This window comes from Dermacentor andersoni, chromosome 6, assembly GCF_023375885.2.
Source record: "Dermacentor andersoni chromosome 6, qqDerAnde1_hic_scaffold, whole genome shotgun sequence".
Classification (NCBI taxonomy): Eukaryota; Metazoa; Arthropoda; class Arachnida; order Ixodida; family Ixodidae; genus Dermacentor; species Dermacentor andersoni.
In genome coordinates, this window is record NC_092819.1 from 178,621,247 (window position 1) to 178,640,177 (window position 18,931).

The 18,931-nt window shown below is 43.1% G+C and overlaps 1 protein-coding gene across 1 annotated transcript in view; it reads left to right on the forward strand.

The window, feature by feature from the left end:
- Positions 1–6,787: 6,787 nt before the first annotated feature.
- Positions 6,788–18,931, forward strand: part of LOC126523920 (uncharacterized) — a 132,851-nt gene continuing 120,707 nt past the window's right edge. Inside the window, exons 1-2 of the mRNA XM_072289029.1 lie at positions 6,788–6,808; positions 7,305–7,505. Of these exons, the coding sequence (XP_072145130.1) occupies positions 6,788–6,808; positions 7,305–7,505 (222 nt within the window). The remainder of the gene's footprint in view (positions 6,809–7,304; positions 7,506–18,931) is intronic.

Below are 18,931 nucleotides of genomic sequence, written 5' to 3' on the forward strand. Positions count from 1 at the left end.
CGTGAATGTTTAAGACGAATAAAAAAGAAGGGTAAATTATATAACAAGTTCGTCAAAATGAGGTCACTTTTAGATTTCAAAATATTTAAGCAATATAGAAACAAGCTGAATGCCTTCCTGAGGAATGAAAAGCAGCATTTCCTGCAGCATCAGTTCCAACAGGAATCCTGTAAGGATAGTGCAGACGTATAGAAAAAACTAAACAAGTTGCTAAACAGAACCGCATCATCGCCAGTTATCAAAGATCTCGTTTTTAAGGGCTGCCGCATACATGGCACAGAACTTGCCGAAGAATTTAACAAATTTTTTAAAGATGTCAGCAGTTTTCAAAACCCTCAATCTCTGAGCTGCACAATTCCTAGGCATAATCGCAGCAGTTAATCATGTGCTGATAACCATGTTGTCAGCACATGACTTCTCTTGTTTGTGTTCTCGGGTATAAAGATTTTGACACTTTCACATTTAAAACAGCTATTTACTGCTTCGTCATCTTAACCCTTGTTTCTGCCAGCGATGCTAGACTAACCACTAATGAGGTTTGTAAATACCTGTGTGATGGCTTTACTAAGAGAGCCTGTAGTGCCTTCTTCCTCGATGTAGATTTAAAATTTACTTACTTTTATGCCGTGCCCTGTAAAGTGTACAACTTGTGCACAGACGCGGTTAAAAAGATAGTTTCTGTGCCATGCTATAAGTATGCCCATTGCAGTTTACATTGGCATATATTTTTCAATGCTTCATTTTTTAAACTCTTTTGGCTTCTTCGTATGGCTATCGTTAATATATTGCAACATACCTGGCATCAGTGAACGCATCAGTGACATCATGGCATCAGTGAACGCTTCAAGTTATGATTTCTTGACACCTTACGAGCTGAGCACCCGTTATCAGACAAAAAGCGGTAACATTTTGTTTCTGCATCTGAATGCTCGATCAGCGCGAAACAAAAGTGATGATATATGTTCCTTTCTTTCCAGCTTTAGCTTTATGTTTGACGTCATGATCTCTGAGACATGATACGAAAGCCACTGTGCTTTCCTTAATCTACCGGAATACTCCACATTTTTCCTTAACCGGAGCTCTAAGAGAGGTGCGGGGGTTGCGATGCTGTCGAAAACATTTTTAAAATGCAAATTACTTGAAAACTTCTGTGTTGTAACCGATGACTACGAGGTGCTTATGCTAAAATCTAATTCCTTGCTTTTTACTGTCACATACTGCCCACCCAGGGGAAGCGGTAACAAATTTCTGCATTTTACAGACGAGTACTTCAGCTGGGTCATAAATACACACTCATATTAGGCGGGGACTTCAACATAAACTTGCTTGAAAAGTCAACACTTCAACTAGAGTTCTACACTATACTAGAGACCAACACATTTTTCAATATCTTAAATCAACCAACATGCATTGCGCCCGAAATATCAATGCTACTAGACACCTTCATTACTAATGCATGTGATGTATTGTCAATATCCAGTGCACTGGCTGCTGATCTTAGTGATCACCTACTAGTTTATTTAATTACAAATCTCAGTTCCCCCTAACAAACCTGCAAAAAGGTATGCTATGCGTGTTCAAAACATAAACCAGACTACTTTACAAACGTTTTATGATAAACTGTCCCAAGTAAACTGGAGCAGCGTCTATGAGGAAACCAATGTTGATGAAGCCTATGGTATTTTTATTTCCACCTACAAGCAGCTGTATTGTGAGTCTTTTCCATACAAAACAAGAGTGCGAGCTTCGAAGGCACCTAAGCCATGGATAACTAATGAATGCCTAAAGGCGATATGAATTAAAAACATACTTTTTAAGCAATTTCTAAAAATAAAAGATATTGACGATTTGAAGAAGTTTAAGGCTATGAGTAATAAAGCTAACAGTATTAATCAGCAAGCCAAAAAAATCTATATGAGTAACCAATTTAACGACAAAGTAATAAAGCACTCCGATATTGTTTGGGGGAGGCTCAATAATTTGGTAAACTTAAAACAGAAGACTGTAGTGGATGAAATAGTCAGACATGGCACTCACTTGTCCGGTTCTCAACTAGCAGATGCTTTCAATAATTTCTTAGTGTCCATTGCAGACGGCACGCAGCCCAACCAATACCTCAACAGCATAAATCAAAAGGTTAGCGAAACCGCGTTTTTAACCCCTGTTACAACTAACGAAGTTCTGTCAGTCCAATAGTTGCTGAAAAATAGTAAAAGTAAGGACATTGATGACCTCCAAATATTGCCAGCGAAGTACACATCGGACATACTTGCACCGTTATTAGAATACATAATAAACTTGGCATTTTCCTCAGGAACTTTCCCGAAAAAGCTACAGGTTGTCAAGAAACAGCATTATTAACCATGAAGGAAATTATATTAGTCATTTGAAGAAAAAGAACTAACTCTCGGGGTTTTTGGGCATTCTTGCAAAGCATTCGACTCCGTAAATCACAAAATATTATTCCTTAAACTTGAGCACTATGGATTTCGCGGCACTTTCCTTCAGCTTTTAATAACATGTTTAGAGCACCGCCAGCAATGGGTTGTAATTAACAATTCTTCATCGCACTTTAGATCCATTCATTCTGGTGTGCCGCAAGGCAGTATTCTTGGACCTACACTCTTTAACATCTATATTAACGACATTGTGAACATTGACTACAGCGCTAAATGTAAAATGTATGCAGATAATGTCAGTATATTTTTTAGGGCTAGAACACTTAATGACTTAACTAATATTAAACGCCAATGAAACTCTGCGCAAATTGGTCGAATGGAGTACTGAATCTTTATTGAAAATAATGCTACCAAAACTAAAGCTGTACCTTTTAGACCTAAGAACAAACCACTAGAACATTTACCTACACTAACGCCTGGTTCTCAAAGCATTGAAATGGCGGAGTCAGTAAAGGTGTGACACTGCAGTGCAATCTTTCATGGGACATACACATCGACAATCTGGTTAAAAAACTTGCAAAATGCACAGGCATGTTATACAAAGTCTGCTGTTTACTGCCTCGAGTGTTAGGCGTTTAGTTTATAATGCACTATTTTTATCTAACCTTTCATATTGTCATCTGGTGTGGAGTACAACAACATGGTGAAATACATATGGGTTACAGGAAATACAGAAAAAGGTCATTCGTATCATTGCGAATGCCCCGTTTACTGCTCACACTCAACCTCTTTTCTCATCGTTAAAGGTAACTCCAATTAATGACCTGTATAATTTATTGCTAAGTAAACGATATGAAAGAAAACGGAAAAATCGGGACTCATTCTTTGATGACGCAGGTAACTTACGGCCCAAAGCTAATTACTACCCAACACATAACAACATCTGGTATGTGTCATTCTTTCGTACTAATTACGGTCGTCAAATGCTCCAACATATAATTCCAACTCTTCTTAATCGGCGCAATGAGCACTGAGGACCTAACGATGTTTTTTTTTTTTACTGCAAGTTTGCGCCTCCTTTCTCCCTTTTTCTTTTCTTATTGCTATTCTTCGTTTTGCATTCTTCAGTGTTCCTGAGTGTTTCGTGTCAATTCCGCCGCCTTCACTTATTTGTTATTGCAAGAGGATGTTCACTAATTTTTTATTGAACATGATGTTTACCTATGCACTGTATTCTTCTTTTTCTTTCTTTCTTTTTTTTTTGTTCTGCCCGTGTTTTGTTGCTGCCAGTTTTTATGTACGGGAGTGCGCGCCTCTGTCAAGCCAGTCATAGGCTTTTTGGGTATTTGTATTTGTATTTATTTTGATATGACAGATAAACGCGAGGCATGTAATATCTTCAACTCGTTGAAAACTAGCAAATCACGTGATATTGATGGCATACAAATTATTCCAGTTAGACATGTGCTGAATATTATTGCCCCCCTACTGACTTATATATATATAATCGCGCGTTATCAACAGGTTGCTTTCCCAAATTAATGCAAATCTCCAGAGTAATTGTACTTTTCTAGAGTGGCAATAAAAACGATATGTCCAACTATTGACTGATTTCTATTCTGCCGATTTTTTCAAAGGGCCTAGAAAGAGTAATTCATTAAAGACTCATGAACTTCTGCAATAAGCTTAACCTCATTAATCCGTCGCAACATGGTTTCCGCCCAAACAGGTCCACTGAAACAGCCTTATTAATGCAAACAGAGATAATCCTCGAGGCACTTGAAAACAGTGAGATGTGCATAGGTGTTTTTGTGGATTTCTCGAAGGCTTTTCATAGCCTAAACCATCAAATGCCACTCAACAAGCTAGAAAGATATGGAATTTGTGATACTGCAGCTTGCCTACTAAAGTCCTACCTACAGCATCAATATCAATGTGTAACAATAGATCAGCATTTTTCAACCCTTCAACATATAACCACTGGAGCCCCACAAGAAAGTATTTTAGGGCCGCTACTGTTTATTGTATACATAAATGACATAACAGATATTGGAAACCTTCCAAAATATCTTCTGTATTCAGACGATACGAGTCACTTGTTTAGGGGCAATAACATTCCATTGCTCATTTTAAACGTAAACAGTGTGCTAGAAAAGTTGAAATCATGGAGTGCAGCAAATTCCTTGATAGCAAATAGTAAGAAAACAAAAGCTGTACTTTTTCATTTTTGGCAGAGCGTCGTTACATAAGACCTTAGGCTAAATATAGACAACTCTGTTAAAGAAGTGGAAGACACAGTAAAAACACTAGGAATTTTCTTTAACAAGAACATGAAATGGGACACTCACATTAGCTCCACTTTAACCAATTTATCAAAGTGCGTCGGAATCCTCGCAAAATTTCACTCCTATCTAGCTGTATCGACTAAATTAATAATATACAACCCATTATTCATCTCGTATGTTAACTACTTTTTCCTCGTGTGGGGCACTACTACTCAAACTAAGCTGCATAAGATGTACATGCTGCAAGAGAAAGCAGTACTTTACATAGTAAATGTTGACTACCTCGCACATGCCGAAGAACACTTTAAGCGATTCAAAATCATACCCGTTCATAAGCTATATGAATTTTTCTTAGCCATAAGATATAAAAAAAATCAATTTTTCATAATGACAACTTCTTGATAGCATTGTCATCCCTCGAATCAAACTCAACGCCATACTCGTTTCGAAAACATGAACGTTGGACCATTCCCTTTTGCCGTACAGAACATGGTCGACAGGTGATGCGTCATGCAGTTCCAAGGTTACTAAATAAATTCATCTTGGAACATTTTTCTCTTGAAACATCGAGTATGCAAACTCTAAGAAATAATTTTTTGTAAGCCGCTGTATTCCCTTTGCGTTAAAGTGTGACACAAATGACGTTTGCATTTCAGTGAACACCTATCCATTGTGTATTAATGAGCATGTACCAAGAGTTTATATCGATTGTTCTGAATTTCTTGTATTATATTCTGTTTTGTAGTGTGTGTGGATTTTGTACTTTTTTAAAACTTTTGACCTTGCTGTACGCCATGTAGGGGGGCTCGGGCTCCCTCAAGCGAAAATCGTTCGATTTTTTGCCTGAGCCTGTCCGCATCGTAATGATGTAAAAAACTGACTTGACTTGACTGCTTCAGCAACCCGTTCACTTGCCTGGGTGGACCATGCACGCAAAGAACCCAATGCGTCATAGCCTCCACAATAAATGGCGAAAAAAAAAAAAAAGAAATCTCTCCCTCATTTTTTATTGAGCGCTGTCTCAGGTTTTCCAAACCCATGTGCCGTGGCATCCGCTTTCTGCGCCTTGTCGTCTGCTAGCATTTTGGCTGCCGTGAAGTATACATGGAAATCTAATAATCCCCAGATTTCGGATGTTAGTTCGTAGTACTGAAGCATTGTTAAGATGTCACGGCAACTGTATAACGATCATTATTCTGAAAAGTTCGTTATTCTGAAGTTCGCAGTACCGAAATGTTTTTACCTTGAAATCATAAGAAGTCAGCAGGGGATTTGTTCATTAATGTGGTGTTCGTAGTAATGAGGTTTCTCTGTAGTTGCATTGCATTTTCGTGCCTGGCAACTAAGTACTGTTAGTGCACGTGGCAAGTAGGTCTGTATGTTTGTGGGCAGACTGAAAGCTTCAAACTGTGTGTGTGAATGTACATATCTGCATATATAAACACGTGTGAAAAAGTCAAGGGGGAGCTGCAGGAATGCGACCAGCGCATTGGTGCGCCAACTCTGCTGGCCTTCCAACAGCCAGTGCCTGGGGCTGCTGTCCCGTCAACGCCTAAAACTTTGCCAAGCGGATTTGAGCCAGTTCGGGCCTCCTCGCTGACTCCGTCGGGGATCACACAGCGTTATTCGTATTATCCGCTGTGGCGTGAAGAGTGGTTCACGGCATCAGATATTTAACATGTTGTAAGCTAATGGACTTGAGTTGGGACTCTTGAAAATTTCTTATCCTGAAATTTGCATCAGGTCTGATTGTATCACTGAAATTGTACTGTAGTAAATATTTGAACAACCACTATTTGTTATTTGAGTATTTCCACAGCTCTAATAAGGGCACATTTGTTCTTTGGAACTCTGCAAGGTGAAGGAAGTGTCATGAAATGGAATATTGTCATCCACCTGAATGTAGCACGAAGCTAAGAAGGAAACCCATGCGGGTTTTTCAGAAAGAAATCCTCGCAGTTGAGGAATACTTTGCATTTTCCGGGATTTGAACCTGGGACCAACGCCTTTTTCAGGGCGGTAAATCTACCATCTGAGCTAACCAGGAGGCTTGCTTATCGCAGTGGAAGGCCGCATTAATCGACAATTCGAAGATATCGAATCATGACCAAGTTTTCCTCAACTGTGACCCTCTCTTTCCAAGAAAACCATATGGGTTTCCTTTGTAGCTTTGTTCTGAATTTGGGTGAATGACATCCCTTTCATGAGACTGGCTCCACCTTGTAGGATTCCAGAGAACTCATTTGCCATAGTCATTGTCCATGTGCATTGTTGGTTGATTCGTCCTTGCAGTAAAATTCGCTAGCCCCATGGTTAGCTCAGATAGTAGGGTGACCGCCTCAGAAAGTGGTTGGTCCCAGGTTTCAATCCCGGACCAGGACAAGGTTTTCCTCAACTGCAATGCTTTCTTTCTGAGAACCTGGTATGGGCTTCCTTTGTAGCTTGATCCTAAACTTGGGTCGATGACTATCCACCCCTTCACCCCTAATTATGAGGGTCAATTGCATTCATGTGTCAATAAATGTGTAACATTTTACACCACTACTTGCATAATCTTCTGATCATCCATTGTATCAGTGCATCTTGTGCTTCTGGTGTGCCTCGCTGTGCAACGACGCAGGAGCCCAACAGCTCGTGGGTGCGCCTCACGGTTGATGGTCAGCCGGTCTCTGTGCTTCAGTACACTCTCCGCTTCTTGGGCAGCAGCCATGATTCCGTCAGGACACTGGCGGCTGAGAATGTGGCTGTCTTCCTCAGTGGCCAACACCCAGCCAGCCTGCAGGCCTTGCTGCCACTTTTGTACAAGCATCTTGAAGCCGACGTAAGTTTAGCTATAATTTGTGGTAACCTACTCAGCCTTGCCTTCATTAAGTGCATAAGTGCAGTAACACCTCTGTGTAACAAAATTTACAATGTATGAACATTCTTTTGTTCCCCTCTGGTGCTTGCACAGAAGCCTTGGCAATATTTTTCAGTATTTAGCAGTACTTACTCATTGCGTGGTCTTTGCACATAGCGTGTGCACATAGACAACCTGTGTCCATCCTTCGGCCCTTTGCTGACTTGCTTTGGGCTTCAAGGACAACTGCAGTCTGCATACCTGCCAACTTGTACGATTTTATTTTAAAATGCCCGATTTTAAAGCTTTCTTTACAATTGTCCTAATGTCAGATTTTTCTGCTTTAGCACCACTTAAGCAAAAGCAGATCTGAAACGCTGATACAATGGTCAGCCCCTTACTAATTTGAGCACATTTACTTTTTAGTGTAGGCAAAAGCAAAGCGCTCAGATACCTTTGGATGCTGTATTGTCACAGATATTCAAGGTGCCTACCAACTGGGAAAACCGGGAATTTTCAGGGATTTTTAATAGTCTGGAAATACTCAGGGAAAATTCAGGGAGCTTGTGCTTCTATCAGAGAAAATTAGCTGTAATTTTATTGAAAGGGAACGAAAGTCGCGCTAATGCTGGCTCAGGTAAGAGAGAAATATCAGAATGAATCGTCTTCGATGTCGTGTCATCATTTGGAGGAGTTGCCAGTGCACAGTCAATGACCGGTTTCCCGGATGCCCGAATTTTGTAACATGCCCGATAATTCGGATGCCTTTGCGGCACCGCTATATGGTACCCTACAGAGTCAAGTTATAAGAACGTCTGAAATTTCGGACAAAAGACCCCTTCGCCGTCCGATTTTCCGGACCTTTTGCCGTGACCACAGGTTCGAAACAGCATTAATCAAACCCACTACCGCCGCCATTTTGATTACCTTGCCGCCTCAAACTGACGATATTGCATGCAGATCCGTTGCCAGTCGTGGTTATCACCGCAGCAACGCTAGGTCTAGCTGCTTCGAAGTTCGCTATTAAGCTTCTTGCCAGTCTGTGCCGTGTTTTCCGTTGAAAGAATTCGCCGCTGTCAGCAACGGTGCCGTTTCCACCTTTATATTCTCGCAATGGCTTCAAAGCTCGGAAAGCACAGCGTGTTGCATAATGCTGATTGCCGAAAGTCAGCTTCGCCTGAGTACGCGGTGAATCATGCACTAAGTATTGCGGTGAAGCTTAAAAGCGTGGGGAGGGGCTAATGTCACCGGACACAGTATGTATTACTTAATTATACACGCGTGCACCCGCCGTCTTCTGTCACAGTATGAGCACCGATATGCCTAATAAGTGTGCTGGTAGGCCTTCAGAGCTATTTCGGACGTGCCTGTGGCAATTTGAGCCCTTCAGGGTGGCAAAAGACATGCATTCATTTTTTCGGACTGCCCTATTTTGAGGCCATTTCCACGACCCCTAGGGAGTCTGAAAAATTGGACGTTGACTGTACAACTGACCAAGAGGAGGATTCAAATGGTCTGTGCGGTGAACGCACGGCGGAAGGAGGACGAGAACAGATAGGCCCAACGCATTGAAAAATGAATGGGGAAGGAAGTGTGCCGCCACTTCTTTGAAGGAGCTTGAGCTCAATAAAGGTGTTGGTGCATCTTGGTGTTGATTAACACCAAGATGCAGATGTCCCTGATCCAAACCAAAGTAAATTCTTTAAAGCAGTGAAGTGCAACACTGAGGCATTGTGTGCAGGCTGAGAGTATTTCAGGACAGTTGAGGTTGACTTTCCAGCTGCTGAGAAAGAACTTCACCTGTGACAAAGTTCGGGCCTAATACCAATGAGCTTGCTATCAGTTGATAAAAATAGCTCATGTTCGAAAATATTTGAAGAATTATGCATTTTGCAGCTGTGGGGAGCACACGCACCCATTTCCTCCTGCGTACTCGCGCCATTGCGTTTGCATGTTGCGAACATGTTTAGAGCCAGCGCGGACACAGGGGAGATGCACTGTGCCCTCTCTCCCGGTTCTCCCTCAGTTATTGTGACCCCCCCAGACTTGCAGGAAAGGGAAAGGTATTCGATGCGCGAATTTGTCTACATCTGTGATATATTGGTTCTGGTGAACAGTAGAATCAAATTGATCCCAAAATTCTGGCCATTTAATGGGGTCACCTTGAAACTTTGGCACATCGAGCTGAAGTAGCTTAACATGTGCGCGTGCTTGATGAAAGTCATCGTGAGATTCGTGCGTAATCGTAGATTGCAAAGTGGATAAAATGCGTTCAGCGCAGAATTTCGCGAGGACGATAGATTCTTGATACTGTCCAACGCGTTGAAGCTCATCCTCAAGGTTATCATCGGTAACGTGCTCTTCTACTTGGTTATCAATGTCTGTAAGCATAGTTTCCTTTATCTTCAATAGGTTAAGATGGTCGATCAGCTCACCAGATGGTGTTGGTTCCGTCTGCATAAGAGTTGTCATGTCGTTGATGATCCTGGTGACTGGTGCTCGAACGGTAGCACGCTTCCGTCATAGTCTTTCTATGTCGTCACGTCGGGAATCGGAGACTTCGTGATGACGTGGATCGTTCTTCGATTCTGTTCCAGCGTTGTCGCGTTGATCGTGTCGTTCGTTCGTCCTCTTCAGGTAGCTTGCTTCATCGTCAGGGGTCTTCAACTGTAGATCTGATATCCTGGTCTCGGCTCCAAATGTTGAAAACCAGGAAGCGGAGCCGAAGTAGAGAACGTCTTCTTTATTCGACGCTTGTCAAAACAACTAAAAAAATGCAGGCGCGTGCTCGTGTCCACGCTCGCTTCTCTCTTCGTCGTCTTCACTTCTTTTTCGGAGCATATTATTTAACATGTGGCTGCTTGCTAATGCACCTCTTGAATAGCATGACTGAGAGCAAGTGCCTAAGGGGAGCAGTGTCACATTCTGCATAAAGTCAGAGTGCGAGAAGATTCTATCGCACCCTGCACGTTGTATGCTTTTGGTGTGAATGAAAGCATGTAAGGGTGAGCCAAGAAGGATGATGGCTTGGCAGTTGCTGTCCTGCGCAAGGCGAAAAGAGGGAAAAGCAGGAGGGCTCCTCCACCCTCCTGCTTGCTTGATCGCAGTTTTGCTAACCTGCTAACTGGTTTTGCACCTGGGCTGCACTCGGCCACACTCGGTGTGGCCGAGTGCAGCCCAGGCGCCCTGCTTCATCTGCAAGCACTGGGCCAGCTGAGACAGCATGGCTTCGTGCACTGTCATTTGGTCCTTGTTGAGGTTGCGTAATCTTGAGTTTTTGGAGACTCATTGAAGCCGGATGTAGACGAAGCATTCGCTCTACACTTCCAGCACTTCTTGTGATAGCGTCGTCCTGCTGTGGGCAACGCTGTTAGTCACTGGGGCGTGGCTGGCTTTGCTTCGTACTGCCAATGTGACGATGTTGTTGACCCGGCGTGAAATCGTATCTTTTGTCGCCAACTCTTGAATTGCACAAAATTAATTTTTTTCTCATTTAAACTTGCTGTTTCCGGTTACCGTATTTACTCGATTGTAACGCGTACCCGTTTTCCGTGACCAAAAAATAAAAAAAAATTGATAACCTCGATTGTAATGTGCACCTGTTGTCCATGACCAGAAAAAAAAAAAAGAGTACAATACCGCGCACCTCGTGCTTTCATATAGAAATACTATTTTCTCTCATTTGGAAAGAACAGATTTATTCCCAATACACTAAACTTGCGATGAATAAAAACACAAATGGAAGCGGCCTACCTTGCCGCCAAAATTTTCTCTGCGCCGGTACGAGTCGCGTGGGGCAATACATATCACTCGTTGTCGCTATCAGACAACTCCTTATCGCTATCAACAGGCGAAAGCATTTCATCCTCGGTGCCATCCATGGCATTTGGAATCCCGCACTTTTTAAAGGCCTTGTTGACCATGGCAAACGGGATCGTGCACCATGCATCTTTCACCCATCCAGCTAAGTCCTGCAGCGAGGCACGGTTCATTTTATTGGCGGCCGTGAATTCGTGGTAGCCACTGACTAGCCATTCGGTGTAGAGCGCCCGAATTCTGTCTTTCGCTGGCTTGCTCAAACAAACCTCGAGCGGCTGAAGCTGCGATGTCATGCCGCCGGTTATCGCAACAAGGTCGGCGTTGCATGCAGCCAGCTTGTCCTGGATGCGCTGGTCAAGGTGGCACCTGAATGCGTCGAGCACAAGCATCCCACGCAGGCCCAAACTGCCATTGGGTCTCTTCCGCCAATCGTTATCATTCCAGTCAGCGACCAAGTCTGTGGTTATTTTTATTTAGGCGCACATTCACGCCACTCAGAAACGCGATTCCTTTTGGGAGCATCTTCTGTCTGAAGATACGGGGGCAGCTTGTGCCCATCCGCAGTGCAGCAAAGCATTGCGATGACTAGTTTTCTCGTGGCCGGAAGACAAATCGCGCACTTGCTTTGCCCCCTTCTTTTCAATAGTTGTAGTGGCAGGCATGTCAATGTAGAGTGGCGTCTGATCGGCATTTTCAATCTGTGTGAAGTTGTAGCCGTTTCTATGGCGCAACTTCATTACGTACCGCTGAAAACTGCAACTTCTTTTCATATTCTTCAGGCAATTTTTGGCATATCCCTGTCTGCCCTCGAAGAGAAAAGCCTTTGCATAAAATTTGATAGCCAGCACCTGCTCGCTTTGAACTCACTTCGCATTAGCCCTTTCTGTAGGGCTAACTGCATCGCCCGTACTTTGAGCAGATCGGTTGTCACAGGCCGCTGTGCTACTCGCTGCTCTTGTACGCATTCCCCGAGCAGCTCTTCTATTTCGGCGAAGCGCCCCTGCTTCGGTCCCCTGAAATCCTTGTTGCTTTGCTAGCAAAAATATTCTCCTTTAGTTTGTGCCAGTCCGGCATGCAAGTTTCGGGAACTGCAAACGCCTGTGATTTGGCCCGATTTCCGTCCGTCTTTGCGCACATGATAACTTTCCCTTTAAATGTGGCATCTTGGTGTGTCTTTGCAGTCGGCGCTTCCATGCTGATTGAATAAATGCAGAAAACGGGAAGACAGGTGGTAGACTAGGTTACACCAGCGCCTGGTTACACGTAAAACTTGGAGGTATGGGCACCATGCAATGAAGTTTGCCTGTACATGCCGCACGACCTAGCAGCGGCGGTGAGAACACGTGGGTAGGCCCTCACCGTCATTTCACCATTGTCCGCGGTGTTCTCAGGCCCACCTGAAAGCCGGCTTTTCCAATTTTCCAATGGATTCACCGCGGCCTCTTGGCAGCTCCTTCGTGAGAACTGTAAACAAAAAGAACAAGCGTAGATACTGCTGCTTTAAAGATTATCACAATCATGAAGAGGATGTCGGTATCAAATTGTACCGCTTCCTTTCAAAACCGGGGGAAGCAACCCGGTGGCTGAAGTGGATTGTCGCAGTTCGTGTCTGTCTTGCGAATCTGTTAAACGAAGTAAGACGTAAATGCAAAAAGAAAAAAAAAACAGCAGTGGCATCTCTAAAAAGACACAATAAAGCAGCAACTGCATAAAAACGCATTAACTGATTCCCGTTCTTTTGAATCAGTTTAGATAGTTTAGCTCGTCTTGCTTCAAAACAAACGCGCAGTAATTGTTACGTGTTCAATCTAGCTTCGTAAGCACTCCGTGCTGGAGCTTTGTACGTGCTGTGTTTCTTTCTGCGCCAAGATCAAGACGCGAATGCTGGAATCGAGTTCATTCATGCCGATATTGTCTCACACTTAGAACAACAGAACTGAGGTTGGAGTACACTGCAGCACACGTCGAATATTTGAAAATTAGCATTTCTCTCGAGCATACTAATGCATATTTGTTCAGTCTTCACACTGTTTAGACTCAGCTAATTTCTTTCTATGATAATTAGTGGTAATGCCCTCTCACATTCAAGCCTGAACGACAATACCAGAATATGCTCCAGGCACTTTGTCAATGGAGAAAAAAGCACTTACCTGCCAATTCGCCGAAACCTCTACATTTGTGAGGTTCAAGGCACGCTCCAAGTAATGAACCGACAAATGACAGTTCAAAGACTTTCACGGTTGTATTTGCTCACTTAAGTAGCATAAAACAATGATTTAACTCACTTTGAGTTCGACGTCGTAAGCATGCTTGCTTTGTTGTGACAAATACTTCGCGACCTGTGGTGGTTGCTTTGTGGCTATGGTGTTGGGCTGCTAAGCACGAGGTCGCGGTATTAAATCACGGCCGCGGCGGCCGAATTTCGATGGGGTCGAAATACCAAAACACCCGTGCAATTAGATTTAGGTCCACGTTAAAGAACCCCAGGTGGTCCAAATTATTCCGGAGTCGTCCACCACGGCGTGCCTGCTAATCAGATCGTGGTTTTGGCACCGAAAACACTATAATTTAATTTAAGCACCTCGCTGTGATGTCCGTGTTGTTTACTTCTTTGACACGGTATACATAGTTGTAGTCGTAAATCTGACGTACTTTCTCGTGTGTCGGTGGTCCAAAATGGGCCTCGATGTTTTCGATTGCCTTAAAACCTCAATTTAGAACGTCTGGCAGGTTTCCAACGAGCGCCGCAGTGGCCGCCTCGGTGTTTCGCGCAACTGACACAGCGGCGCAGCCGATTGATGCGCTGCCTGACCATTGCAGGGAGCCCACATGGTGGAAGCTACGGCAGCGAGGCTAGAAATGCATATGAGGCGGCTCTTTTTCGAATGCCGATATGGTAATGGTGATGGTAATGGTAATGGTGAATGGTGATATGGTAATGCAGATTTAGGGTCGTACTCGATTCTAACGCGCATGCAATTTTTGGACCCGTTTTATCGGAAGAAAGGTGCGCATTGGATTCGAGTAAATATGGTCTCTGATAATGAAGAAAATTTTGCGGCTCTTTCCGTGTAAGAAAAATGCAGCAGCAATTTTACTTATTTGTGTAAAAGATTGAATTTCAGCATAACGAAGCAAAGTGCAGATTTTACTAACTTGGTTATAACTGTAGGTGTATCTTGCAATTCCTAGGGATCTGCAAGAGGCAACTTACAAATGGGCTTACCCACTTAAACCCCAGAAGAATAACATGCATTTTAACATATTGTTACAAAGAGGAAGCCCAATGCGCAAATGTATGTAAGAAAAAGCTAGTGATAAGTGCACAGGCTGGTACAAAGGTCACAGCTGCAGTCGCCAGTCTACCACTTCCTTAGCACTGAGGTTAAACAGGGCGAAAAAGATGAGGACACAAGGAAACAAATACCACAGACAAGCACTGAGTTCTAAGTATGAACCCTCAGTTCTAAGTATGAACCAACTAGCCCTCATCAAGATCTTACTAATACCACTTCCTCTTCGTCTCCCTCTTGCATGCATGATCCTGTCCAAATGCACAGTAACATTACCCCCAGGGGCTGCAGCGCTGTCCTGGCGCTTGTTAGAATGATCACAAACTACGAGGTCTGTTAGAAAAGTATCCGACCTTATTTATTTATTTATTTTTTTTGCGAACGTCTGATGGATATGAAACAAGTCATTTCATTTCATTTCATTTCATTTCATTTCATTTTATTACCTTAAAAGCCCCATAGGGGCATTACATAAGGGGTGGGCATACATATATTTATTATACATCATTTTAAGAATAACAGGGCATAAGTTAGAATAACAGAGCATAAGTTATAACACACATGAAAATTAAGTACATAATTCCATCTAGTACACACATAGATACCATATCCCGTTCATTTTTTTATTCTAAAAAATGGTCTGTCAGTCTCTGCATGAATGTAGGTGCACAGGTTATGGCCGCAATTTGGTGGGGCAGGTTGTTCCAATTTGTTGCTGCGCGAAAGAAGAATGAGCCTGAAAAAGTGGTAGTATGAGTGCGAGGGCGGCCAACTTGGTACACGTGCCGAGTGCGATGTGATACACGGGCAGCGGGAATAATGTATGGTGGTTTATTAAGTAAAGTATGACAAAACTTATGAAAAAGAGAGAGAGTTGAGATGCGACGGCGATCAGCGAGTGTAACCAGTCCGGATTCTTTTTTCAGTGATGACATGCTGACATCATATGAAGACATTGAATGGATGAACCTTATGGCACGGTTTTGCACCGATTCAAGTGCGTTGATTAGATATGCTTGATGAGGGCTTCATACGGCACATGCATATTCGAGTTTGGGTCTGATTATGCTCTTGTAGGCTAGTAATTTCACATGCTTGGGTGCTTGCTTTAAGTTTCGTTTTAAGAAACCAAGAGATTTATTAGCAGATGAGATGATGTTAGTAATACGTGTGCTCCAAGTCAATTCATTAGTAAGGGTGACACCAAGGTATTTGTAGGACTGCGCAGTTTCTACGTCTACGTTATTTATTGGGTATGGGTAAGCTAGTGGGTTACGTCGGCGGGAGAGTACCACTACTTTACATTTATTTGGGTTAAGTGTCATTAACCAGCAATCGCACCATTGTTGCACGCGGTTAATATCCTGAAGGGAGATTTGGTCAGACATGTTAGTAATTGTTTGGTAAACGACGCAGTCATCTGCAAACATGCGAATATTGCAGGATACATGCAGAGGTAAGTCGTTAATATATATTAAAAAGAGGAAAGGCCCGAGGACAGATCCTTGTGGAACCCCAGAAGTTACCGGTAGGGAAAGAGATGGGCTGTTGTTAATAAGAACAAACTGTGAGCGGTTGCTAAGGAAAGCTTCAATCCATCGCAATATATCGGGGTGCACATTCGCTAGAGATAGCTTTAGTAGTAGTCGTTGATGTGGTACCTTATTGAATGCTTTCGCGAAGTCTAGGAATACTGCATCTGTCTGCTGGTTAGTATCTAGATTAGTGTGAAGATCATGAAGGAAAAGTGCCGATTGCGTCTCGCAGGAAAATCCCTTGCGAAATCCGTGCTGTGAAGAATGAAAAAAGTTTCCTGCGTCTAAAAATTTCATAATTTCTGTATAAATGACATGTTCCATGATTTTGCAAGGTATGATTGTCAGTGAGATGGGGCGATAGTTAAGTGGAGAGTTCTTGTCACCTGATTTGTAGATGGGAACAACCCTCCCCACCTTCCAGTCATGTGGTATGATGCCAGATGAGAGTGACTGCGAGAACAACAAGCACAAATAAGCAGCACTGATGTCTTTAGTATTTTTGAACACTTTTGAGTTTATGTTATCCACTCCGGCTGAGGATGTTAGTTTAAGATTGTCAATTAGAGACAAAATGCCATCGGCAAAGAAGGTTACTGATGGCATGACACTAGTTGAGTTGTTAACTGTAGAGGGAAATGACAAGCTAGGTTCATGGGAGAAGACTGACCTAAAAGCTGTATTAAAAAGATTAGCACATTCAACATCATCGACTGTTTCACCGTTCTCGTTGACTAACGCAATACTGCTTATTTTCCGAGGATTGATCACCTGCCAGAACTTTCTTGGATTAGTGACCAGCATGTTTGGTAGATCTTCGTGAAAAAAAGACTGTTTTGCCTCCCGAATAGCTGATAAGTATGCACATTCCGCTGCGTAGTATTTATCCCATGCGCATGTGTTTGTCCTGCCGTTTGCTGTGTGGTACAAACGTTTTTTTTTATTATCAGGTCTCTTCAAAGAATTGGAGAACCATGGCTTCTGAAGTTGCGTTTGAAACGTTATCGTTGGAATGAACCTGTCAGCTAGGTCATTTATTTTTTCTTTGAACCTTTGCCAGTTGGTATGGATATCGTGTTTGTTAAAGGATGCCTCGAATGAAATAAAAAAGTCGTACAGATTATCGCGTATAGCCTCGTAGTTGCCTTCGTTATAAAAATGTATTGTCTTTTGAAGTTTCTGGCGTGGAATTGGCGCAAAGTGAAAGGAAGCGTGAATAACCTTATGGTCGCTAATTTCCTTCAGATATGTAATTGACGATAAACTGTCTGGTCGACTTGTTAGTATTAGGTCTAATACGTTAGCTGTGTCTGGTGTGACGCGTGTTGGTTCAGATACAAGTTGAGTGAGGTTAAAATTAAAACAAACATCAAGGAAATTTCTTGCTTCTGTCTGATTTACGAGAGACGGAGCTATATTGTGCCAATCGATATCTGGAAAGTTAGTCTTTGAAGAGGAGGAGGTCAGCTTTGGAGTACTGAAAAGTTAGTTTGCAGAGTACATTGCTAAGTTGGCAGGCACAATCTGGGCTACTGCGAGGGGGTCTATGGCAAACGCCCCAAAGAACTGATTGTGGAGCGGCGTGACAATGAATGAAAAGGATTTCTAAGTTGGATGTGACGCTAACAACAGAACACGATAATTGTTGACTGACAGCTATAAGGACGCCTCCTCCTCGTGTTGTCGTGTGATCTTTCCGAAACACGTTAAAATTCGGTAAATCAGCCAGCACTTCCGAGTCTGGAATATAGTCACTAAGCCAGGTTTCCGTGAGTACCAGCACGTTGCTTTTAGACGTTAGTACAAGGTTAGACACGTGTTCGCGTTTTGCAATGAAGCTTCGTATGTTAGTAAAGATTACTGAAATAGAAGTGCGTGGTATATCTGCTATTCGGGAGTGTCGATTTATTTTTTGATTACGAAGTGGTTGCTATACTTCTTTAATCGTCTGCGAAGCTTCCTATACGTAGCGCTTGGAACCTATGAATAGTGTTTTAAAACGTAGGGAAAACGGCACAGACTTAGCTTTTGCGAAGGCGACAAGGTGTTTACGAGCATTCCTAACAACCGGCGAAAAATCTTCGGCAACGCTGAAGTCAGTGCCTTTAAGATTACGGCCATTAGAAAGGACAGCTTCCTTTGTTTTAACCCTTTCGCTGTCGGACGTTTCTGGCCGTGACGCACCCCCAGTGTCGGCTTGGTTTCAGGGAACGAGCATAACAGGGAATGAACATAGCAATTTATTTTTGGTTATGATTGTGATACAAATAACATAGTCAATGCAATATGCACATTTCAGTGTTCTGCAGCTGTTGTTAGTAAACATCATCATCATCATCAGCCTGACTATAAAATCCGTTCAACATCCGAATCTGACGATGCGGAACCCTCTTCCTCTCACGCGACTTTGTCCGAGTCCGAATCCGAGCTCGGCTCGTATTCTGAATCGGAATTCAGCCACCGCTCCCATGAGCAGACGAAGGTCCCGCGCGCCGAGCCATCCGAAAGTAACCGCGCGCAGGGAGGATGCGCTTTCAGTCGCCCGTGCAACGGAGAGAAATGGGACATTGCGTGATCAAGAAGACAGAGGGAGATGGAAAAAGGCTGAACAAAGTTCGAAGGGCTTTACGTTTACTGCTGCAAGTCGGAAGCGAGGGTGCGGCGAGGGAGCGAAAGCAGCAATCGAGTCACTCTTTTCGGAGAGGCAACGGCACGTGCGCCTGAACTTGACGTGCCGTAGCAAGCACACCAACAGAATAAA